Source organism: Periplaneta americana, chromosome 6, assembly GCF_040183065.1.
Source record: "Periplaneta americana isolate PAMFEO1 chromosome 6, P.americana_PAMFEO1_priV1, whole genome shotgun sequence".
Classification (NCBI taxonomy): domain Eukaryota; kingdom Metazoa; phylum Arthropoda; class Insecta; order Blattodea; family Blattidae; genus Periplaneta; species Periplaneta americana.
The window spans coordinates 97432823-97453458 of record NC_091122.1 but is presented as its reverse complement, the minus strand read 5'-3'; the positions used below and the strand labels follow the sequence as shown (position 1 = coordinate 97453458).

General features: G+C 35.1%; 1 protein-coding gene across 3 annotated transcripts in view; it reads left to right on the top strand.

Annotated features, from left to right (window-relative positions):
- The window catches only part of dlt (codanin-1 like protein dlt), a 55577-nt gene that overhangs the window by 17723 nt on the left and 17218 nt on the right, over positions 1 to 20636 (top strand). For all 3 annotated transcript variants that reach the window (XM_069828512.1, XM_069828513.1, XM_069828514.1), the window contains 4 exons: positions 2194 to 2488; positions 4655 to 4851; positions 9868 to 10086; positions 13210 to 13438. In XM_069828512.1, the coding sequence (XP_069684613.1) occupies positions 2194 to 2488; positions 4655 to 4851; positions 9868 to 10086; positions 13210 to 13438 (940 nt within the window). The remainder of the gene's footprint in view (positions 1 to 2193; positions 2489 to 4654; positions 4852 to 9867; positions 10087 to 13209; positions 13439 to 20636) is intronic.

Sequence of the window (20636 nt, the reverse complement as noted above, 5' to 3'; positions counted from 1 at the left end):
AGGCATTCTCCTCATACACGTCACAAATGTTTCGATGCCTTTGCTCTTTTCAATTAAACTCATATTGACTATTTCAGAAGTGTTCGTTTCTTTCCACTTCACACTTATAATCTTTTTTAGCTCACTAATAGCATAAACTTTCTTCAAATCCGCAAAATTCAAAGCATATTTACGAGCATAACACTCCAAATAACAAATGACTAATGACAAACGAGAAATAATAAAGAGGAAATACGTACAAATGTGTATATAACGACACTATGAGTCTTGCCTACTGTATGCAGTTATGCTCCTTGTCTTTTTACACAGAGTTCTAGGTGGTACTGTTCACATTTTCTGCCATATAGTACACAGATGCAATTGTCTGTCGCTTGATGAAAACCTGTTTGCATCCAAGTTTTATGATGGAAGCCATGGACGGCGTATCTTGTCAGCATCTGTTGTTGGGGTTGATCAGGATTTACCCAGCTTTACACATTCACAGACTATTCTAGACACTGCAAATAATTATTCACACCAAAAATCGTCCCATCCTAGCCTATGGCATAGACATTATATGGAATCATCTTAAGAAGAAGAACCTAGAACAACTGGAAAAAGTAAAAGCCATCTTCCTAAAAAGAGTCTTCTGGATATTGAAGTCAACACCCTCCAGATTAGTGTATGAGCTTGCATGAGAATCCTTCGTAATAGAAGAACCGAGACTGATGCACCATCTACCAACAACCAGTGGTTACCAGCAGCATCTGGCAGAAAGAATAAGAAAAACAGGAACTAGATTCAAATCAATTTTTACGCCACGGAAGCAATGTCAAATCGAAGTTGGACAAATGATAAATAATCTCCTAATAATGCACTGCTGTGATGACGAACAAAAAGGCTACAAATTTATGCAGCAGCCTAATACTATGTGAGTGGAAGCATTGCATACTGATGATTTTTTTAATTTGATCAAATAATTTATAATTTTTCAAGATTCCTAGATTTTTACACTTTTGATGAAGTTGAAGTTGATGACCCAACTATTGCTTGAACAGTGGCTCACGAATCTGACAGAATTGCAACTTTTTGAAATTTATTTTTTTCTCTATTACAGATTATGTAAGCCTCGTTGAATATGGACCAACATTATGGTAAATTGGAAAAAGAGGGCATGTAACTCCAGCTCCAGCACCTTCTTCAGGTGATCTGTGTGATCCGGCTGGAAAGATTTTCAGCCGTTCAGTATGTGGATATTTTGAATTGATGGTTTCTAGTGCTAAAGCTTTCATTATTGTTGTGTCTCATTTCAGTGTTCGTGTTATAATAATCAGAAATGGTTGTGTGGAAGAATTGTGAAGGGGAAATTATTTTGCTGGCTATTGTGTGCTGCTAAGTACAACTAAAAGTGAATGGTCCTGATGACTTAAAAATCTTATCGAGGTCAGTGAGTAGACATGAATCAAGTAAAGATCACTTAGATTCTTATCTGTCATTTAAAACCTTGTCCAAATAAATGCTCAACATCTGTGACTTACTGATACATTGAACGAGCACAATAAATTGTTAAAATTATAATATAATGAAGAAGTGAGGAAAAATAGCTCAGATCAAGGAGTACAAACAGTTGAAACATGGTAACTGTCCAACACCAAAGAAAATCAATGTGGTTTCGTCAGAAAAGTTGATGGCCTAAGTTTGTGAGATGAAAATGGAGTAATTTTGATTAATTACTTGAGAAGAGAGAGAACTGTCAACGGAATACCACTGCAAGCTTTTGGACTAATTTAAGGTGAACATCCTAGGCAAAACATCTCATATGAAAAGGAAAAAATTTCAAGAACTTGAACTTTGCTTCCAATTGCTTCCCCATCCACTATACTCCCCTGATTTGACCCCCAGTGACTTCCATCTTTTCTCAAATCTCAAAATATTTCTGACAGGAAAGAAATTTCAGTCCTGCCAACATATTTCTGTAATAAACACCCTTTTTGCAGAACTTGAAGATGGTATTTTGAAGTTGGAACTACATTGGATTAAGTGCAATGGTGGAAATTTTCATTTTATTTCTTAATATAATTTCCTCTGTTTCATTCTATCTGATTTCGAGAATTTTCTGAATAGCCCTCCTATTTGCATAGTTCTCGGCTTTTTAGGATGTGAACACCAAACCTTAGTGATAATTTGGTAATGACTGTCTTGGTCTGGTTGCAGCTGTGTCCTCAGTTCGATGTACTGGCATGTGTGAATGAAGCTGTGCGCATGCACAAGCTGGTACTGACATTACCATGGATAGTGAAATACTTATCCATGATGGACTCTGTCTCTGTGCACCTTCCTTATTATTGGGCAGTGTTTGAGCAGCTATTCTGCATCTACCAGTCTGCCAAAGGACCAGGTCGATCTTCTCTACTTGTTCGTCTGCTTTTGGGATGGCTGTTCGAGTCTCCAAACTTTCCAGAGTCTCTGTTCTATGCCTGGAAGCAAACAAATAATCTGGTAGAAACAGGTGCGTCAATCCCTTAATATTTTGGTATTATGAAGAGTGTGTCTGTACTATACTACTTAAAAAAAAATCAGTTTAGCAATCTTCACGAAATACTAGTTTTTTTTTTTTTTTTTTTTTTTTTTTTTTTTTTTTTTTAATGTTTCATACTGAAAAGATTGTTTTTGACATACTATCTGTCTGTGTACAACTGTTTTGCTTGAAGTTTTTGACATTTTTTTTCATAATTATTCTCTGTTTATGACTTAGGTAATTCATCTGGAAATATTAAAATGAAATATAATAATTTTAATAAAAGTATTAGGTCTGCATTAAAAAACCTTGAAGTATCAATTTTCTCAGATTAAATTGAAATGATTTTCTTTTCCATTATTTTTCTTGTGTAGGAAATTGTTGAAAGAAATGGTATAGACATTGAGCTTCCAAAAATTTATGTCAGATTAATTATTTACAGAATTATTCCTCCAATTCAAAACTTTCCAAACAAAAATTTTAGATCTATGTAGACATTTGTCCTAACAGAATTATCTGTGATGGTTACTATTTGTTATTAACGGAGAAAAATTCGTCCCAGCGCCAAGGATCGAACCTGGGTCTCCCAGTTCCACACACTGCCCAGTGAACTATGCCTAAGAGGGAGGGAGGAAGCATATCGCCATTGTTCCTGCAATAACTCCTATATGACATATTTATCGATTTTCAGATTTTTGCTCTAAAATGACTTAAATAGTGATACAGCAAATAATAAAGTCTCCTAATATGTAATTATATTTCTTTCTTTCGAAAATATAAGAATTCACAATCTCCTATGTACCACATCCATAGAATGAATAAATGTGTTTTTTCTTCCTACTGAAAAATTGTATATTTTGCACATAGAAGTTATTGCAGGCACAATGACAATACTAAATTTTTTTCAGAATTGTCTATCCTCAAGTGAGATTGACCATTGGAATCCGGAATTGCAAACATGAAAATATAATGAAAAATAATAGAAGCAAAATAAATATTCGTTATGTACATTTAAAAAATGTGTATAAGTGATAGTATAGAATTTTAAGAGAGGCCTTCAGAATTTCCATCACTATCTTCTTATCTCTATATCTCATAAAAGGAAATATTATTTACATACTTCTGTTCGTTTACTGAAGTATTTTAATTTTTTTCAGCTTTCAAACATTATCCATTTTGCCACATCAACTAGAACAGTATAAGATGCTGTAAATAAATTAAAAAAAAGTGTATATGTAATATAAATAAACCTACCTATGTATAAATGTATGTATATACCTAATATTTGGGGCTAAGAAGGATGAAGTTACAGAAGAATGGAGAAAGTTACACAACACAGAACTGCATGCATTGTATTCTTCACCTGACATTATTAGAAACATTAAATCCAGACGTTTGAGATGGGCAGGGCATGTAGCACGTATGGACGAATCCAGAAATGCATATAGAGTGCTAGTTGGGAGGCCGAAGGGAAAAAGACCTTTGGGGAGGCGAGACGTTGATGGGAAGATAATATTAAAATGGATTTGAGGGAGGTGGGATATGATGGTAGAGACTGGATTAATCTTGCTCAGGATAGGGACCAATGGTGGGCTTATGTGAAGGCAGCAATGAACCTCTGGGTTTTTTAAAAGTCAGTAAGTAAGTATGTATGTATAAAATCTTGTATATTTATAAGTGAATGACAGTTATATGACTGGAAGTCAGTGCTGTTATTCAACATTGTAACGCACTGCAGCCAAACAAACAAATAACAATTAGGAGTAAATAAAGAAATAACAGACCTTGTGTGTTCTATGTATGTTTTTATTTTTATTGTTTTCTGTTGATAGAAAGTTGAAGTAAGTAGTAAAATAAATGAGCAAACATTACTTCATAATTTTTTTAGATCACCTTAAATACAGTATAGAGGAGAGTCGGGTAGTATCAGACATCGGGTAATATCGGACAGTGAGTTTCTTTCATCTACCACACGATGATAATACCTGATTGACATGGTTATGTTTCTGTGACGTCGCATAGAGAAACGTAACCATGTCATTCAGGTACTACCATATGGTGGTAGATGAAAAAAACGCACTGTCCGTTACTACCCGATGTCCGATACTACCCGACTCTCCCCTAGTGATGTATTAAGTGTCTGGTTATATGTGACAGGAGGAGAACTTGGACGTGTGGTGCCACTGGATTCATTGGACGTGGTAGATGAACACTGTTTGTATCTGTGCTGTCCTTTCCTGGGTGAACTGAAACTCTGCCTCTCAGTTGGGATAGGCTCTTCCAGCAGATCTGTGAAGCACATTACTCCAGTCTCTGCTTCCTTGAACCAGCCATCTGCTGCTAGACAGATCGAGGTATTTAGAAGTTTTATTTTATAATATGTTTAACTCTCCATTATTGCGAAATTTTTCATGCTGTTAGATCATTCAGATGATATTTACATATTCATACTGGTACTCTTCCTTCTTTTCTTCCTCCTCATGCCTCAGACTGTGTACAGTCTGTTACAGTTTTTTTGGTGTTCAGTGGCATCAAATTTGTATTTTTAAACAGGTTCATCTTCTGACATCCCAATATGACATTGTTAGTTCTAATTTACCTTTGACATGTAGGCATCCATAGCTGTGTTGGCTTTCTAATAGGATATATATATAGCTGCTGAATCAAAATCCAAAATTTCGTTTGTATACAAAAAATTTGGCAAAACGGCTATATGTCATTTCTAATCTGAATGTTGCTACTGCTTGTTTTCCTAGTTTTATAGGTCCTCAAATATTACTTGTACTGTGAATAATTTTTTCTTGGAAATTTATCTAGTAAGAATTTTTAAAATTTCATGTCTGATATTGTTCTTATGAGATGTTTGGCAGATATTTGTTGGTCTGCAATTTCATTTGGTGCAAATCCTGTACAGAGGTAAGCTGCAAGCTGAATGGATAAAGCATTAGTTTCTGATGACAGATATGTGTGTTCAGATATCAGTGAGTTCAAGTGGAATTTTTTATATACAAACAACAAGTTCAACAAGTAGCGAAGGTGAGCAGACATGTGGAAGGCAAGTGCTGACAACGGTAACCAGAGTAGAGAGGGCAGTACCCTATGCATAAGTGATACACGAATTATAGTGAATACTAGATCAACGAACAAGACTGAAGAGAAGTAGTAAATGAAGAAATTAAGGTAGGCTTCATGAATCTAAAACAAGAATCACAAGACTGCAGACAGAAAATAGCAAATATGGAAAGAAACATTGAGGAGCTGGAAAATAAATTAATGAAGAGTGAAGTTAAGTATTTAGAACCTAATCAGAGAAAAAAAAGTCTGATTTATTTTCGGGCTGAAAGAATATAGATGGGAAATTGGAATGAAAATGCGTGATACAGTTTGCAAAGTGTTGGGCGAGCTATTCAGTTTAAATGTTAGTGGTGGCCACATAAAAGAAAATTATAGATTAGTCAAAGGAAAAAACCGTCCAATTCTAGTAAAATTTGTAAGGTTGGGAATGAAAGAAGCAGTTATGAGTAAAATGAAGAATCTTAGAAGAAAAAGAATTAGAATGGATGATTTGAGCTACAAAATGAAAAATAGGAGAAAACTGTTGTTACCATTCTTATTAGTGGCAAGGAGGAATGGATACTTTTCAGTAATGAAAGAAAGACAACCTGAAAGTAAACGAGAAAATGTACGACCTGGAATATGGATCACCATGAGTTTGGGACAAAAACTCAGTGAAGGAAAGGAATAGGAGTTTTCATGGCAACACATAAGGAAATTGAATGAATGAAGATGAAGAGAGCAGGTGAGGTAAAAGTTATTGAACAAGGAAGCCAAAGCAGTAGGATCAGTTTACAGAAACAGAATGTTTGAATACCACAGGAGACAAGATTAAAGAAGGACCAGGAGAGAACTCAAAGAATGTAAGGAAGAATTAAGAAATACATAGCAAGCAACCTGAAGCAAGAGTAAACTGTGATGTGAGGGAATTGGAGAGGTTTGAGAACACATTGGTCAGACATCCTGTATTATACGGGATTTCCTGTATTCGAGGAAGAAGAATTGTGTTCCGTACTACCGTCATACAGGACATCGAAAATTCTGTATTTCATGCTATGCTTAAAGTTTGCATTTTAAAATGCTCGTATGTTCATTTGGTACATCAGTAATGGCAACTACTGGTCACATGGTCATGCTGTTGTGATGCGGTAGCTGCTTGCATGCATGGTCACCCAGTTGTACACAGTTCTTCGTGATGGTGCATGCTCACCACACACTGCCACCAATCGCCTGCATTGTTTACACCCTCTTTCCACAGAAATCACGTCTTCCAGCGCTGTCCTTGATGACCACTCTCCATGCTGTACACTCACGTAATGACAGCAGTCAAGCGCTGTAGTTTGCAGGAATTACACTTTTCTGTATCGTACTGCCACCTGCTGGCAGATCAATGTACTACATGTTTGCAACTGTAATGACAGACCATGGATGGTGGGAAATTTTAAAGTGTAAATCAATTTGGAATACCCCTCGTATATCAGCCGGAACCTGAATCAGAAGTATAGCGAATGATGCATATGAAATGTACTAATTTTCAGTAAATCATTAATAGGTCTTTATTTGAAATCAAAGACATGAATTGGCAATGAATTCGATTGATCTTAATGATTTTTTGGAACAACTGGATAATACGCACGGCAGACCAATATCGATAGTCGACTCTACTCGCTGGCCACTAGTCACCGGGCCGTACCGAGCCGTATCAAACAAAATATAATCGAAATGGTGGTAGTCAAATTCGCGACTATATTCTTAAATAATTCACTCCATTAGTATAGTTCAAGGTTTTATGTAGTACAACGGCGGTTTTTTGAATGCATTAAAAGAAAATGAAGATGTAATAAGATAATAAACTAGGTTATCACAAGGAAATTAACAGGAAAAAAGGTGTGTTTCACGGAATACAATTAAAATGACGGAAAGTAAATTTCCGGTTAATGTTCGCCAAAGCGTAAAGTACGTAATTATGACGGCGTTGCTGTTTTATTTCTGGCCTATCGAAAAATACCTAGCCTTTTACGAAAAAAAATTTAAGGACCATGAAATTATTCACCGCTTTCATTATAGGCCTATTATTTTTTAACAATATTACGAATCAAAAACTGTCATATTATATAATTTTAACTACTACATGGACGAATCAAATCAAGCTAACCTAACCAAAGCTAACCTAACCTAACCAAAGCTAACCTAACCTAACCAAAGCTAAGCTAACCTAACCAAAACTAATCTAACCTAACCAAAGCTAATCTAACCTAACCAAAGCTAATCTAATCTAACCTAACCTAAGCTAACCTAACCTAATCTAAGCTAACATAACATAACCTTCGTAAATGCAAGGCCTGTAACCGGAGCAAGAAGGGATCTCAATCATTTAATCTGCAAGTACACGCAAAAATAAATTCAAGTAAGGATCACGCTCCCACTGCATGAGAGGTCCGCGCATGCGCTACAGCAAAACTGTTTCTGTCCCGAGCCTCTCATCTAAGGCACTCGTCATAATTTACTCGCAATATTTACGAAATACACATTGTCGCTAACAGTGGTGCTATCTCTCAATAATGTTCAGAACGAAGGAGGTAGACAGAGAGAGAAAAAATTTCTCCCGCCAACTACGCCACACACCAACGTCATGTTCTTATGTTGGTGACATTGTGTATTTACTTAAATTTGGTGGTAAACGTAACGGCACGGTTCAAAGTGGCCGTGCTAATTCTCCAGTATAGCGGATTTTTTAAATATTGTTTCTTGCATAAAATGAAGAAAGAAATTTACTCATAGCATTTTGTCAAGCAATTCAAGCAGAGTAAGAAGAGATTGCAGCTACCGTTGTTACATAATCTGTATAAAACTGGCCCAGTCATTCACACTACAGTGATAATTTCACACACACGCTGACACACACACACACACGTGTATGCACACAAAAGAAAAAAAAACGAAATGATTGAAAAAATAAGAAACATTGGCGGAGATTGGCCTACGACCCAAGACAAACTAGTTAGCAAGTGTTTGCAAATATTCGCCAGTTTCATCAGATCGATAAACTTCAATGGTCTACAATAATATACCAATTAATCATGACAGATTCCAATTAAAGTATTATACTATATCATATGTATGAAGATTACAGTTAAACACGTGCATATTATAGTGTATTAACATTATGATAGACTCTAAGTTATGCAACATACATTGTAATAGGTAGACTAGGATTAAGGTAAATAATATTTCAACATTAAGACAGATTTCAGTTTAAGTAATATTTGTATAAATTAAAAATTTAACATAAGTTAATATTGAGGTACTCATAGTAGAGATTATTGTAACTTTAGTAGGTGGGTTTATTATAGTCATAAGTAGGTTGTAAATAAGTTGAAACACTAGCCATTATTATTATAAAACGACAAATTTTAAAATTGTCAAAATGTCAGAAAAAACGTTTGTATATTTAGTAGAATATTCAGAAATTCATATTTTTTAAAGTTCTAATATATTGTGAATATGTTAGGTACTGTAAACTGATGTATTGAAATTACAAAGCATGTAGTATTACTGTGTAATGGGACATGCAGTTAATAATAATAATAATAATAATAATAATAATAATAATAATAATAATAATAAACACACACACTGGCTGCCACTTTGCCACTTCTGTATGGTTGGGAATTTTACAAGTCCAAATTGTTTGCCTTATAAAATCAGTCCGATTTAATGAATGTCAACCATTACAGGAATGCATTATTTTGCTGCATGAATTATTACTGGGAAGCCAGGGAGAATTTTTCTAACTTTTTCACTTTGAAGCTTTTGTTATGCATTTGTTGTGTTTGACCAGTAACAATATCAAGTGTGTAAATTGCATAAAAACATTCACACAATCCTATTATACTTGCTCACCAAAACTCATTAGATTGTTTTGGACTCAGCTAATATGTTCTTCCTTATTCGTGAAATATAAATTGGTGAAAAGTCATCAAATGATGAACTGTTTTTTTTTTCAATTGGTTATTTTATGACGCATTACCAACTGTTATGATAATCTACAATCTGAATGAGATGAAGGTAATAATATCAGCAAAATGAGTCCAGGGTCCAAAGCTGAAAGTATTTGCTTTCAATGGGTTGAGGGAAATCCCCAGAAAAACCTCAACCAGGATTTGAACCCAGGCCCACTTTTTCACAGTCAGGCAAACTAACCGTTACTCCACTGTGGTGGATGATGAACTGTTAATTTAGTGTATAAGTACTAGAGCATGTGTGAGCTGTTATGGTCATGCTGTTAGTTATGTTACTCTTGCTGCTGTGTTTAGTTGTTACTGGAGGAGAGCTTCTTCCATGGGCAACCTGCTTCAACACGCAAAACAGTGGAATACATTGCTGAGCGAGTTGCATCATGCTGTGTGAAACACATCTGCAATACTCTGCTTCCCCGTGTCAAGCAGCAGGGCTCAGCAAATGTGGAGAAGTTACTATCAGCTCGAATCAATACCGACACACCATTCTCGGAAACTGCTGTCAAACAGCTTAAGGTTAGATGTAAAAATATGAAACTTGTCATGTATTTTTTCCTATTTCTACAGCTGGTTACATCTCTAGATATTATTTATGTGGTGAATCTTTGCCCATAGCACAACATATACCGACTTAAAAACTTTTAAAACTACACTGCTATACTGTTGTGTATTGGCATAACAATAGTTTAGATGTCTGCTTTCATATACTAATCACGTGAAAATGCAGGCTGAGTTCCATACCCATTTACAGGCATACTAATGCTGTGATGATTGGGCATTGTTGTTGTAAGGCTTATATAGTCTCCACATTCAATAAATACCTGACCAATGATACATTAGCATTTTTAATTGACATGCCGATATCAACTCTACATGGAGTATAAAACAACATTGTCATATCTCGAGTTCATTTATGACAACAAAAAAGATTAGTGATTTTAATTTCAATTTTAATTAAAATTCATCTTGTAGTTTAAAATTTATTCACTGTGGATAGTGGTGATATAAATTAGTGTATTGATGTCGTTATAAAATAATTGTAATTTAGGGATAATCTTTACAACGAATATGTGACAACGAAACTTGACATTACAAGTATTGATGCATGCAAGAAAGATATGTCCAACACAAAGCCTGCCACTAAAGTATTAATTGAACGATTTTACTTTATTATGAAACAGCTTTCAAAATGATAAATGAATTATATAGTAAGCACTTAACTAAACCTGAACTTAACATAACTTAATGTACTACTTCACATGCTAACATACAAGCATACAATAAATTGTTACATTCGTGGGCCTTTCAGTAACTAAAGACTCAAAATGTGCCACATAAAATAATAGGTGCATTTTTAGGCGTTCGTGGTGAATGTGATTAGAATTAGCCTTTTGAATTTTCCACCATATATTGGAACTCGACATTTCCAACTTTGACATTTGTCGGCCTGGGTAGTGCAGTTGGTATAGTGCTCTAGGTTGCGGGTTCGATACCAGCCCATGTCGATGGCATTTAAGTGTGCTTTTGCAAAATTTCAGAAGAGCATACAGGTTCCATCATCAGGAAAGGTGGGTAAGACCAGACTGAAGTAGCCAATGCAATGAGCGCATTAGAATAGGCGACTCCTCTAAACTGCAACCTGTTATCATAGTCGTCTTCCATTAAGTCCTGCAAGCATTGGACTTTATAAAGATGATATTTAGACTGTGCAGTATTCTCAAGGCAGTTTCTTTCGAGATATCTAATTTAGATTCTATTTCATGGAGAGATGAATGTCGTTTCTCTTTGACCATTAGCAAAATGTCAAGTTTCAAATCATTGTCAATGGATGGTGTACCAGATCTTTTTATGTCCCTGACCTATGCGTATTCTCCCAATTTAGCTTCTATTCTATTCACAATTGACTGAGAATTATGTTGCCGATTTGTGAGAGTTTAATTAAAAAGTGTGCATATGTCTTGTGTACGTCTTCTGTCACCAAATCCTATCACAATCAGAATCTCATTTCTCTCAATTTCTGTGAAGAACATCTTGTTTTATGTTGATTTCATCAATAAGACTGCTTTCATAATAGAGGGACTAGCAAAATTGATGTAGAATGAAATTGTTACCTTAATAACCATAACCATACAGAGTGTTTCAAACTAATGTGTACACTCTTTGAAACACTATGTCTCGGCAATGAAATCAAACAGATAAACAGTTTTTGCGGTTTATGAAGGCAGTGGAAAATGTAGAAACGCGTTCATCTGTTTACGGCATTATAAACAAACATGGCAGCTGTGTGGTTATTGTTTGATCAAGGTAAGAGGGTATTGAAATGTTATTGGAAAGTGGGGAATGTCACTGAGGTTCAGCGATATTGGAGGTTTGAATTTGGAACACCATCACCAACAAGATCAGCAATCACAAGAATCGAATAATAGTGCAGAAGAAAGAGAACTTCCACCAACAACGCAAGTGTTGATGCAATGATGCAGACTTTGTACAAAGAAGCCTGTGAGGCAATGTTCTCGTGAAATTGATATCGAAGAATCCAGTGTTCGTAGAATTTTGCGTGCTCAAAAATGGAAGTCTTAAATTCCAAGACTTCTCTGTGCACTAAATGAGATCGACTCAGATAGGAGACTGCAATTTGTGAGTGGTTCATTGACGTGTGTGACAAAAGGAAAAATTTTCAAGATTTAATTGTTTGATCAGATGAAGCCACATTTAAACTTAATGGCACGATTGACTGATATAACTATGTGTACTGGGCTAAGTAAAAACCCAAACACCTTTGAAGAAAAGGCTGTTAATCTACCAGGAGTAGCAGTATGGTGTGGTCTCTCTTTCAGAGGGATAATTGGGCTGTACTTCTTCAAAGGGACCGTCTCAGGTGTATCTTACCTACAAATGTTGGAAACTATGATTCCACATCTTAATGACCTCTTTGACAATGAAGATGGGTATTACTTTCAACAGGATGGCTCCAGTTTACTTTCACGTCAATGTGAGAAATTTTCTTAATTCCATATTCAATCAGAGATGGATAGGATGAAGTGGAAGTGCTATGGAGTTCCTGCCTCGCTCTCCGGATTTAACTTCTCCAGATTTCTATCTTTACAGTGTACACACAAAACCACAAACAATGGAGAAACTGAGACAGCAGATTGAACATGCCTTTATTCCATTAGCAACAATTCAGTTGGTGTGTCGCTCTGTTCTACGTCATTGCTGGGATTGCTCTGTGGCGGAAAAACTGTATCTGTCTGATTTCATTGCTGACAGGTGAGATACAGTGTTTCAAAGAGTGTATACATTAATTTGAGACACTCTGTATTGCTTCTTTTTAAAATATGTGAAGTATCGCATAAAAATATAAGCTCTTTCAGATGATATTAAAAAACTATAGGCTGTCATTTAAAATTTTCTTGACATCATAAGTCACACAGCAATTGTTGCAAAAAATATTTTGTTTACATGAAAATATTCCTTTATAAATACAATGTTTGGCATGTCTGAGCTTTTTGTCCAAATTAATTGCAATTATGTGTTACTTTTGAAAAACCCTGCATGCATGATGATTGGAAACACATGTCAAAAACAATAATATATGTATATAACAGAGTATTAAAGCATGCCGAAGTGTCTTCACAGGAGTCCCTGCTGAAAGAAGTAACAGTGATAGCAGACAAGTGTTCCGATGACTTCAGACAGTGCTTCTACAATGATGTGACTGAGTACTGTCAGCAGAGGTGCAAGCGTGCAATGCCTCCCCTCCTGGCAGATGATGTGTTAGAGACAGTGTGCCACACCTGTGCACAAATTGCAGCCCGTCTCAGCCAGGAGCGTGTCAACATGTGGATACAATCCCACATCACTGCAGGTGCTGTTATTCTGTATTTTTTTAAACTACCATGGAAATTCTGTCCTATATTTAATAGTATGTATTATATTCTCTGAGGTACCATTTGCAAACTTTTCTCTTAATGTATATATTTTTCTTTGTTTCTTTCATTAAAGCATCAAATTTTATATTTTTCACAACTGTTAATAATTTAAATAAAATGATAATTTTCGGACCTCGATACAACAATTTTCTGGGGACTAGAAAAATTGTATTGTTATATCAGGGTTAGTGTTATGTTAAGAGGTAATAAATTTTTCCAAAATTTATGCTCTGAAAGAGAATATAATAGAAACAAGTATAAAACTTTACTCACTGTGAAATAATAGTTCCTCATCATTTGGTCACACTGTTTGATTTTTCTACTCCAGCTCACTTTAACGAAAGTAATCCAATGTCTGTCTTTAAAATGTCGTAGCCAACCGTTGCTTTCTTTGAACTTCGAATCAGCAAGTACACTGGCAAATTAAGTGCTTTTTAACACACACTAGAGCCCATTATAGGAATGTTAAGTGCCCTCATTTTATTAAATATTTCAAAGTCTTACATTTTGGATTAATGTTACCATTTGCGACACTGTCCCCAATTTCCTTGTGTTTCTTTATGAATGTTGAAAATGTTGATTGCGCAAACCAGTACCTTTCAGCCACTTGAGTCTGCTTCAGTCCCCTATCTAAATTGTTACATGGAGCTAATTTAGTTTCCGAACTGATTTGTTTTCGTGTTACACCTGTCATAATTAACAACTAAGACTCGAATGTGAAAGGTGCTAGTGGCAGGAACCATAAAGCAGGGGCGTAACGAATGTGATACGGGCCAGCCTGCAAAATAAAATGTATCGGTGCACCCAAATGTATAACCTATCAATAACTAACAGTATAATAAATAACATAAATATAATTAAATGAAACTCGGGAGGAAATTGAACACATAATAAATATGGGAAATGCCTGTTATTATTTGGTTGAAAAGCTTTTGTCATCTAGTCTGCTATCAAAAAATCTGAAATTTAGTATTTATAAAACAGTTATATTACCGGTTGTTCTGTATGGTTGTGAAACTTGGACTCTCACTTTGAGAGAGGAACAGAGATTAAGGGTGTTTGAGAATAAGGTTCTTAGGAAAATATTTGGGGCTAAGAGGGATGAAGTTACAGGAGAATGGAGAAAGTTACACAACGCAGAACTACACGCATTGTTTTCTTCACCTGACATAATTAGGAACATTAAATTCAGACGTTTGAGATGGGCAGGGCATGTAGCACGTATGGGCGAATCCTAATGTATACTATAGTGATTGAAATTAAGTAGGCAGGTAGGCCTATCAATAAGCATATACTTCTATCTGCTGTTTGTTATACTTATAAAACTTTTCTGTACTCACATTCAGGGCTGGGCAGTATTTGAAATACATATATTTGAAATACGTAATTGAAATACATTTGTAATTTGTAAGGATTTTCGGAAGTATTTTGTATTTAAATATATAAAATTGATGTATTTTGTATTTGAAATACTCAAAATACTTTTTTCTTCTTGTTCTTCAAGTTTTGGATTTGGATTTGAAGAATGAACTTTTGTCTTATTTGCCTACCCATTTCAGTTGTGCTAGCCATACACTTAGTTTTCTTGCCATAACTGATTTCCTTAATGCCATAAAGAAATCTCCAACAGCATCAAGGATCCATCATCCAACACTTGCTAAATGTTTAGCATTATGGAATGTGTCTAGAAGATTCAAATACTCAAAAATTATATCAGATGTCTTGAAATATTCATTAAAGTTTCTTTGCCCAACTCGATGGAATTCTCTTTATGATTCAATCTCTCAAATATTGCAATTCAAACATGATATAACCAGTATATGTGAAAAACTGGAATTGCCAACCTTCAAAGATGTTGAGTTCCAGTACCTTGAAGAATATTGTGCAGTTCTGAAACCCATTGCCGTAGCCCTTAATTTAATGCAAAATGAGAAGATGTGCTATTACGGCCAACTTTTGTCCACATTAATTTCCCTTAAAAACAGATTACATATTCTGTTACCTAGTAATCTACGCCATCTATTCCCAGTAACTCCAATCTAATAAGTTCACTTTTATCAAGATTTAAAGCGATGTTTGATCTGATCCCAGAAGAAAATTGAGCTATTTTGGCAGCTGCTCCACCTATCTTTGAAGATGAGACGGCTACCTGACATTGCCTCACTAAATGATAAGAAGGGGATACAGAATATGTGTGTGAAATCAGCTGAGCAGTTGTCTGCTACATCTTTGGTCAGTTCAGACGATGAAGACGATGAAAACAATTTTTATGTTTTCAACTCAAGTAAAACAGACTTTGAAATGCAAAAAGAAAAGAACTTGTCTGCTGAGGAGTACGAGCTCATACAATTCTTCAATGGCAAAGGGACAACGCTGTGCACTCTAGTGAATTACCCAACAGTGAAACAAGCTTTTATAAAGTATAATGCAAGTTTGTGTTTCTCTGCGCCTGTAGTAAGACTGTTCTGTTTTGCAGGATTTATTCATTCACAAGCAAGGGGATCCTTATCTTATGAACATTTGAGCAACTGGTTGTTTTGAAAGGGAGCAGTAATTATTCATATTTAGCATAATTTCATTGGGAAAAGGAAGAATGTTCAGTTACAGTGTTTATATAAAACTTCGAGGTAAAAATACTTTTAATGTTAGTATAATATTTTAGATATTCAGTACGGTAATATTCTTATTTCTTTAGGCCTATTTATTTATTTATCAAAGCTTCCTCAAATTAGAGGCTGCCATTAGACAAAGCATACAAAACAATACAAGAACAAATAGAAGATGAGAGCTAAAAGAGTAAGAAAAAAGGCAAACAAATACACAAACAAACAATGGCAGTTTACAGAAGAAAAAAAAAATTCATGTAAAGAATCAATGAAAGCTAAGAATGAAAAAGAAAAATGATAATGGTGCGTCAATTTTTTCCATACACTGAATTAGAGTCCATATACGTGGTTCCGTAAAAGTTTAACTGACTCTCTAATTATGAGGAGGGCCAGTTCATTCAGAAAAGATTTGTGCAGTCCTAGGGTCTTACAGAATTGAGAAAAGTTGAGTATCGTTCCTCTTGCTCCAAACATCAATCCTGTGACACTGATATCGTGAAGTTGGTATTTATCTTTATAATACGGGATGGTTGGAACGTAGGTTGTATCGAGTATTTGAAATACAAATGTATTTTGAGTATTTGAAATACAAATGTATTTTGGTTAATTTTTTTAAAGTATTTTGTATTTGTATTTCAAATTATTTGAAGTATTTTGTATTTGTATTTGAAATACTTTGATGTCAGTATTTTGCCCAGCCCTGCTCACATTGAACTCTAGTGAAACTGGACCATGCGGCTTGCTTTCTTTGATGCGAAGGTATTGATTTCACATTCATCATTGGATCTAGCCCTTTCACATTCGATACTGAGGAGGCTGAGTTCACTAAGTGTGTCTTGGGTCACAGAATTCCGCAGATAGTTCTTTATAAGTTTTAGCTTCAAAAATGATCATTTGGCCGAAGAAACAGTAACCGGAATAGTTAGAAATAGGTAAAATGCCGTGCATAAGTCAGGAACGCTAGCAGCTACATTTGAATTTTCTATTACTAATAGATTTGTTAATTCAGATACAGAGGTTAATGAGGCTATTTCTTTTTTCAGAGTGTTTCTGAAACCTATTACCTGGTCTGGGAATTCACTGGATAAATTTTCCTCATATTAATTTTGAAGAACCACTGCTGCATTGTGAATCTCTTCGTTGGAAGCAGAATTTAGAAATTTTGGGGAAATAATTTTGAAGAAATGGTTAACATTATGCATACCCTCAAATCTGTTTTTAATTGAGCTACAATAATGTCCAAACAGCTATTAAAAACAGTGGTTCTGAAATATATCTTCGGATCTACTAGCCGCTCGTCCTGACACAGTTCATCAAAATGTTTTTTTTTTTACTTTTCGAATTCTTTTATTTTCAAATTGTGGTGGAATGCCCCAGCTCTTTGCCAAAGATGTAACCTAGCTGATGACATTGCTGCTTCAAAATTATTTCAGTAACAAGATAAATTATCAGCTGCATTCTGAATAAGAGAATATGCTTTATCAAGCTCTACATTTTCCGATTGCATAATTTGTGATGCTAGATTAGTACATTCTAGAATCTTTGATTGCAACATTATTTGAAAAATGATTTGAAATTTCTTTAATTGGTTTTTCAAAGCAACAGCTTGTTCTCTTTCTTCCTTTTTTTTAGACATTAATATTAATTTTGAGAGAGCCTTAAGTACATCGACATAAGCATAACACAGGGCTTTAACAGACTGGTATCTCGAAGACCAACATGTTCAGCAAAGTTATTTTAAGGTATAAAAAGATATCAAACGTTCTCATCTTTTAATACTATGACTGAAGTAAAGATACAACATTTCCACTGTGTCATAAAAGGACATAACTTCTTGAATTCCACATGCAGCTTCGTTAAGTACTAGATTTAAATTATTCGCTACACAAAGTACATATTTTGCAGTTTTTTGTCTTTGTTCAGTTCTCGTTCTGACACCTTTGTATATGCCTGACATATTGGCACAACCATCATACCCCTGACCATAGCATTTAGTTAATAAGAATCCCTTTTCGTTTTTTGCACTGAGTATTTCCTTCTCTATTCTTAATGCACTTTGATCTTTTATTTCGTGAAAACCTAAGAAGCTTTCATTTATTTCACGTCACAAGGCTTGCCAGTTACATCATGTGAAACTGTAATGGATCTAAATATCTGACTTAATAGCCTCATGGTCTAGTGGTCAGAGCTTCTGGCTATAGTTCATGAGGTCCCGGGTTCGATTCCCGGTTAGAGCAGAGGAATTTTTCCTTAAAGGGGATTATTCCTGTGTTCGTCCATGGTCTGGAATTTAGGTTAAGTTTAGATTTAAGACCTCTCCTGGCACCACATTATCATAATCATCCTATCACATCATCGGGGTAATGTAACTCCGCCTTCCAGGCACCCTAACCTCAGAAGTGGGTTACAACTAAGTCACAGCCAGGAGAGAAGACCAGAAATGTCGAAAGACAACCTGGTGGCATTGGATTAAAAAAAAATATATATATCTGACTTAATTGTTCTTTTTTTTTTTTTGTCCTGTGTTGTATCTGTAATTATTGAAAAGAATGGGGTAGCTTTAATGTCATTAATAATTTCTTTTTCAACTGCATGGAATAAAACATTATTTTATTAACTCATTTTGAATAGACAGGGCATAGGTACTTTTGTGTATATTTTGATGTATTTATGAGATTGTGTAATACAGGATCGTACTTTGCGAGAAGTTCAATGATTGCTAAAAAGTTTCCACTGTTTGATTTTCCAATTTGTTACCTATGTCACTGAAAAGCTATATTATTGGATGCTAGAGTTAACGTCATATTCACGATACATTCAAGGACCTGTTTCCATATATTTTCACTATACTTTTGGTATCTCAGATCTCTTCCCTCCAAATTGAAGGCAACTACTGCTGTCCAAAGAGCCAACACGGTTTACATTAAACAGAGTCATTTTTAATTGAGTAACACAACCATTCTCTCCTAATTCTTTGCCCTGTCAACGTGAATTTATCGTAATATTTCGTGGAAAAGGATCTATTATCCTGTTTAGGATCTTTAGGGAAAGGACCCGCTGACTCTGATTGATAAGGATTTTGTCTAACGTAGAACTTTTTTAGTTTCATTATCTACTTCTAACTCATAATCTGCATGATCATTTGGATACTCTGCAACTGCGATATTGGTAGGCCTAATTATATTTAAAGCAATCTTGTTACAATCTTCTTTTTCACTAACACTTTCACAATTGCTGTCTCCACTAACATCTATTTCTGTATCACTTTTCACTTCAGACGCCACTCACTTGTGGCACTGCAAACATTTGTAACTGTTGAGGTAGCACTACTACTAGGACCAGGAAGAGAAAAAAATTTCTTGTTTTCACTAATTTGTTTGTTTCTTTTTCTAACTCTCGCTTCTTTTTTGTGCACCACGTAGATGTTCGTACTTAACTTTAAACGGTTTCATTTTTCAGTGACTACAGTACTAATTATACTGTGTACACTCCCTAATAATAATTCACTCGATTAAAACACAGAAAAATATACGAACAAAATTAAATTAAAAACTGTTCAAATAAAGTTGGAAAAATATCACACCAACCACACAACTAACATTATTAACTTCCAACAAAGAGAGCTCTTTCGAAACTGAGTAAAGTTGACTGATCGTTACTACACAAAAAAATGTGCATAAAACCATCTCAGGTACACCACTCATCAAGAAAATACAATTTTATAACTAAAATATGACATTTTGGTATCAATTTTCATTGTTGTCGTTATGATAAAATAACTTTGCGCTGCTCTTTTGTGAGGACTAAGAGTGATGCTGCACACCACGTGTACGTGTTATATGACATGGCTGTTGGCAAGGGCACAGGGCAAGCATTGTTTAAAGCTGTGCTGGATTCAACATAGTCCGATTCTATGAAACCATCGTGAATAATGATCTGACCAGTTCCATGCAGGCTGGAATTAATTTTCTTTTTTTTTTTACTTTCTTCTTTTTTTGCGTGGTGTTTGCGGGCCCCTTAAAACCCCGGGCCCACCTGCATTGCAGGCCCTGCAGGCTCTAACGTTACACTGCTGCCATAAAGGCAAATCCTGTTACGGGTCACGTGCTCTTGAAGCAGGTGGAATTCTATTGTAACACACTCCTTTGTATTTGAATTTATTTATATTCCATGGTAGTCGTACATCACTTCACAGCTAGAATATGGACCATGTCAAAAAAATCCTAATAGTAATACAAAGTCTTAATTCATAGTCATAATCTAGTTGAAATATATACAGAAGTGTTTTACAATATATTGTATTAGTACAATACAAGGCGTTAATATTGATACTTAGTACAAGACAGAAATGTTCATGCAGTGTTGTTGAATTCATCTACAGAATAAAAGACGTGAGAAATTAGGTACTTCTTTAATTTGGCCCTAAATAATCTTATATTCTTCCATCTTTTATCAAACGTCATAAAATAAAGAACCACTATCACGTGTAAAAATGGTACTTAGTCCGGATTTTTCCTTCATTTAGAGA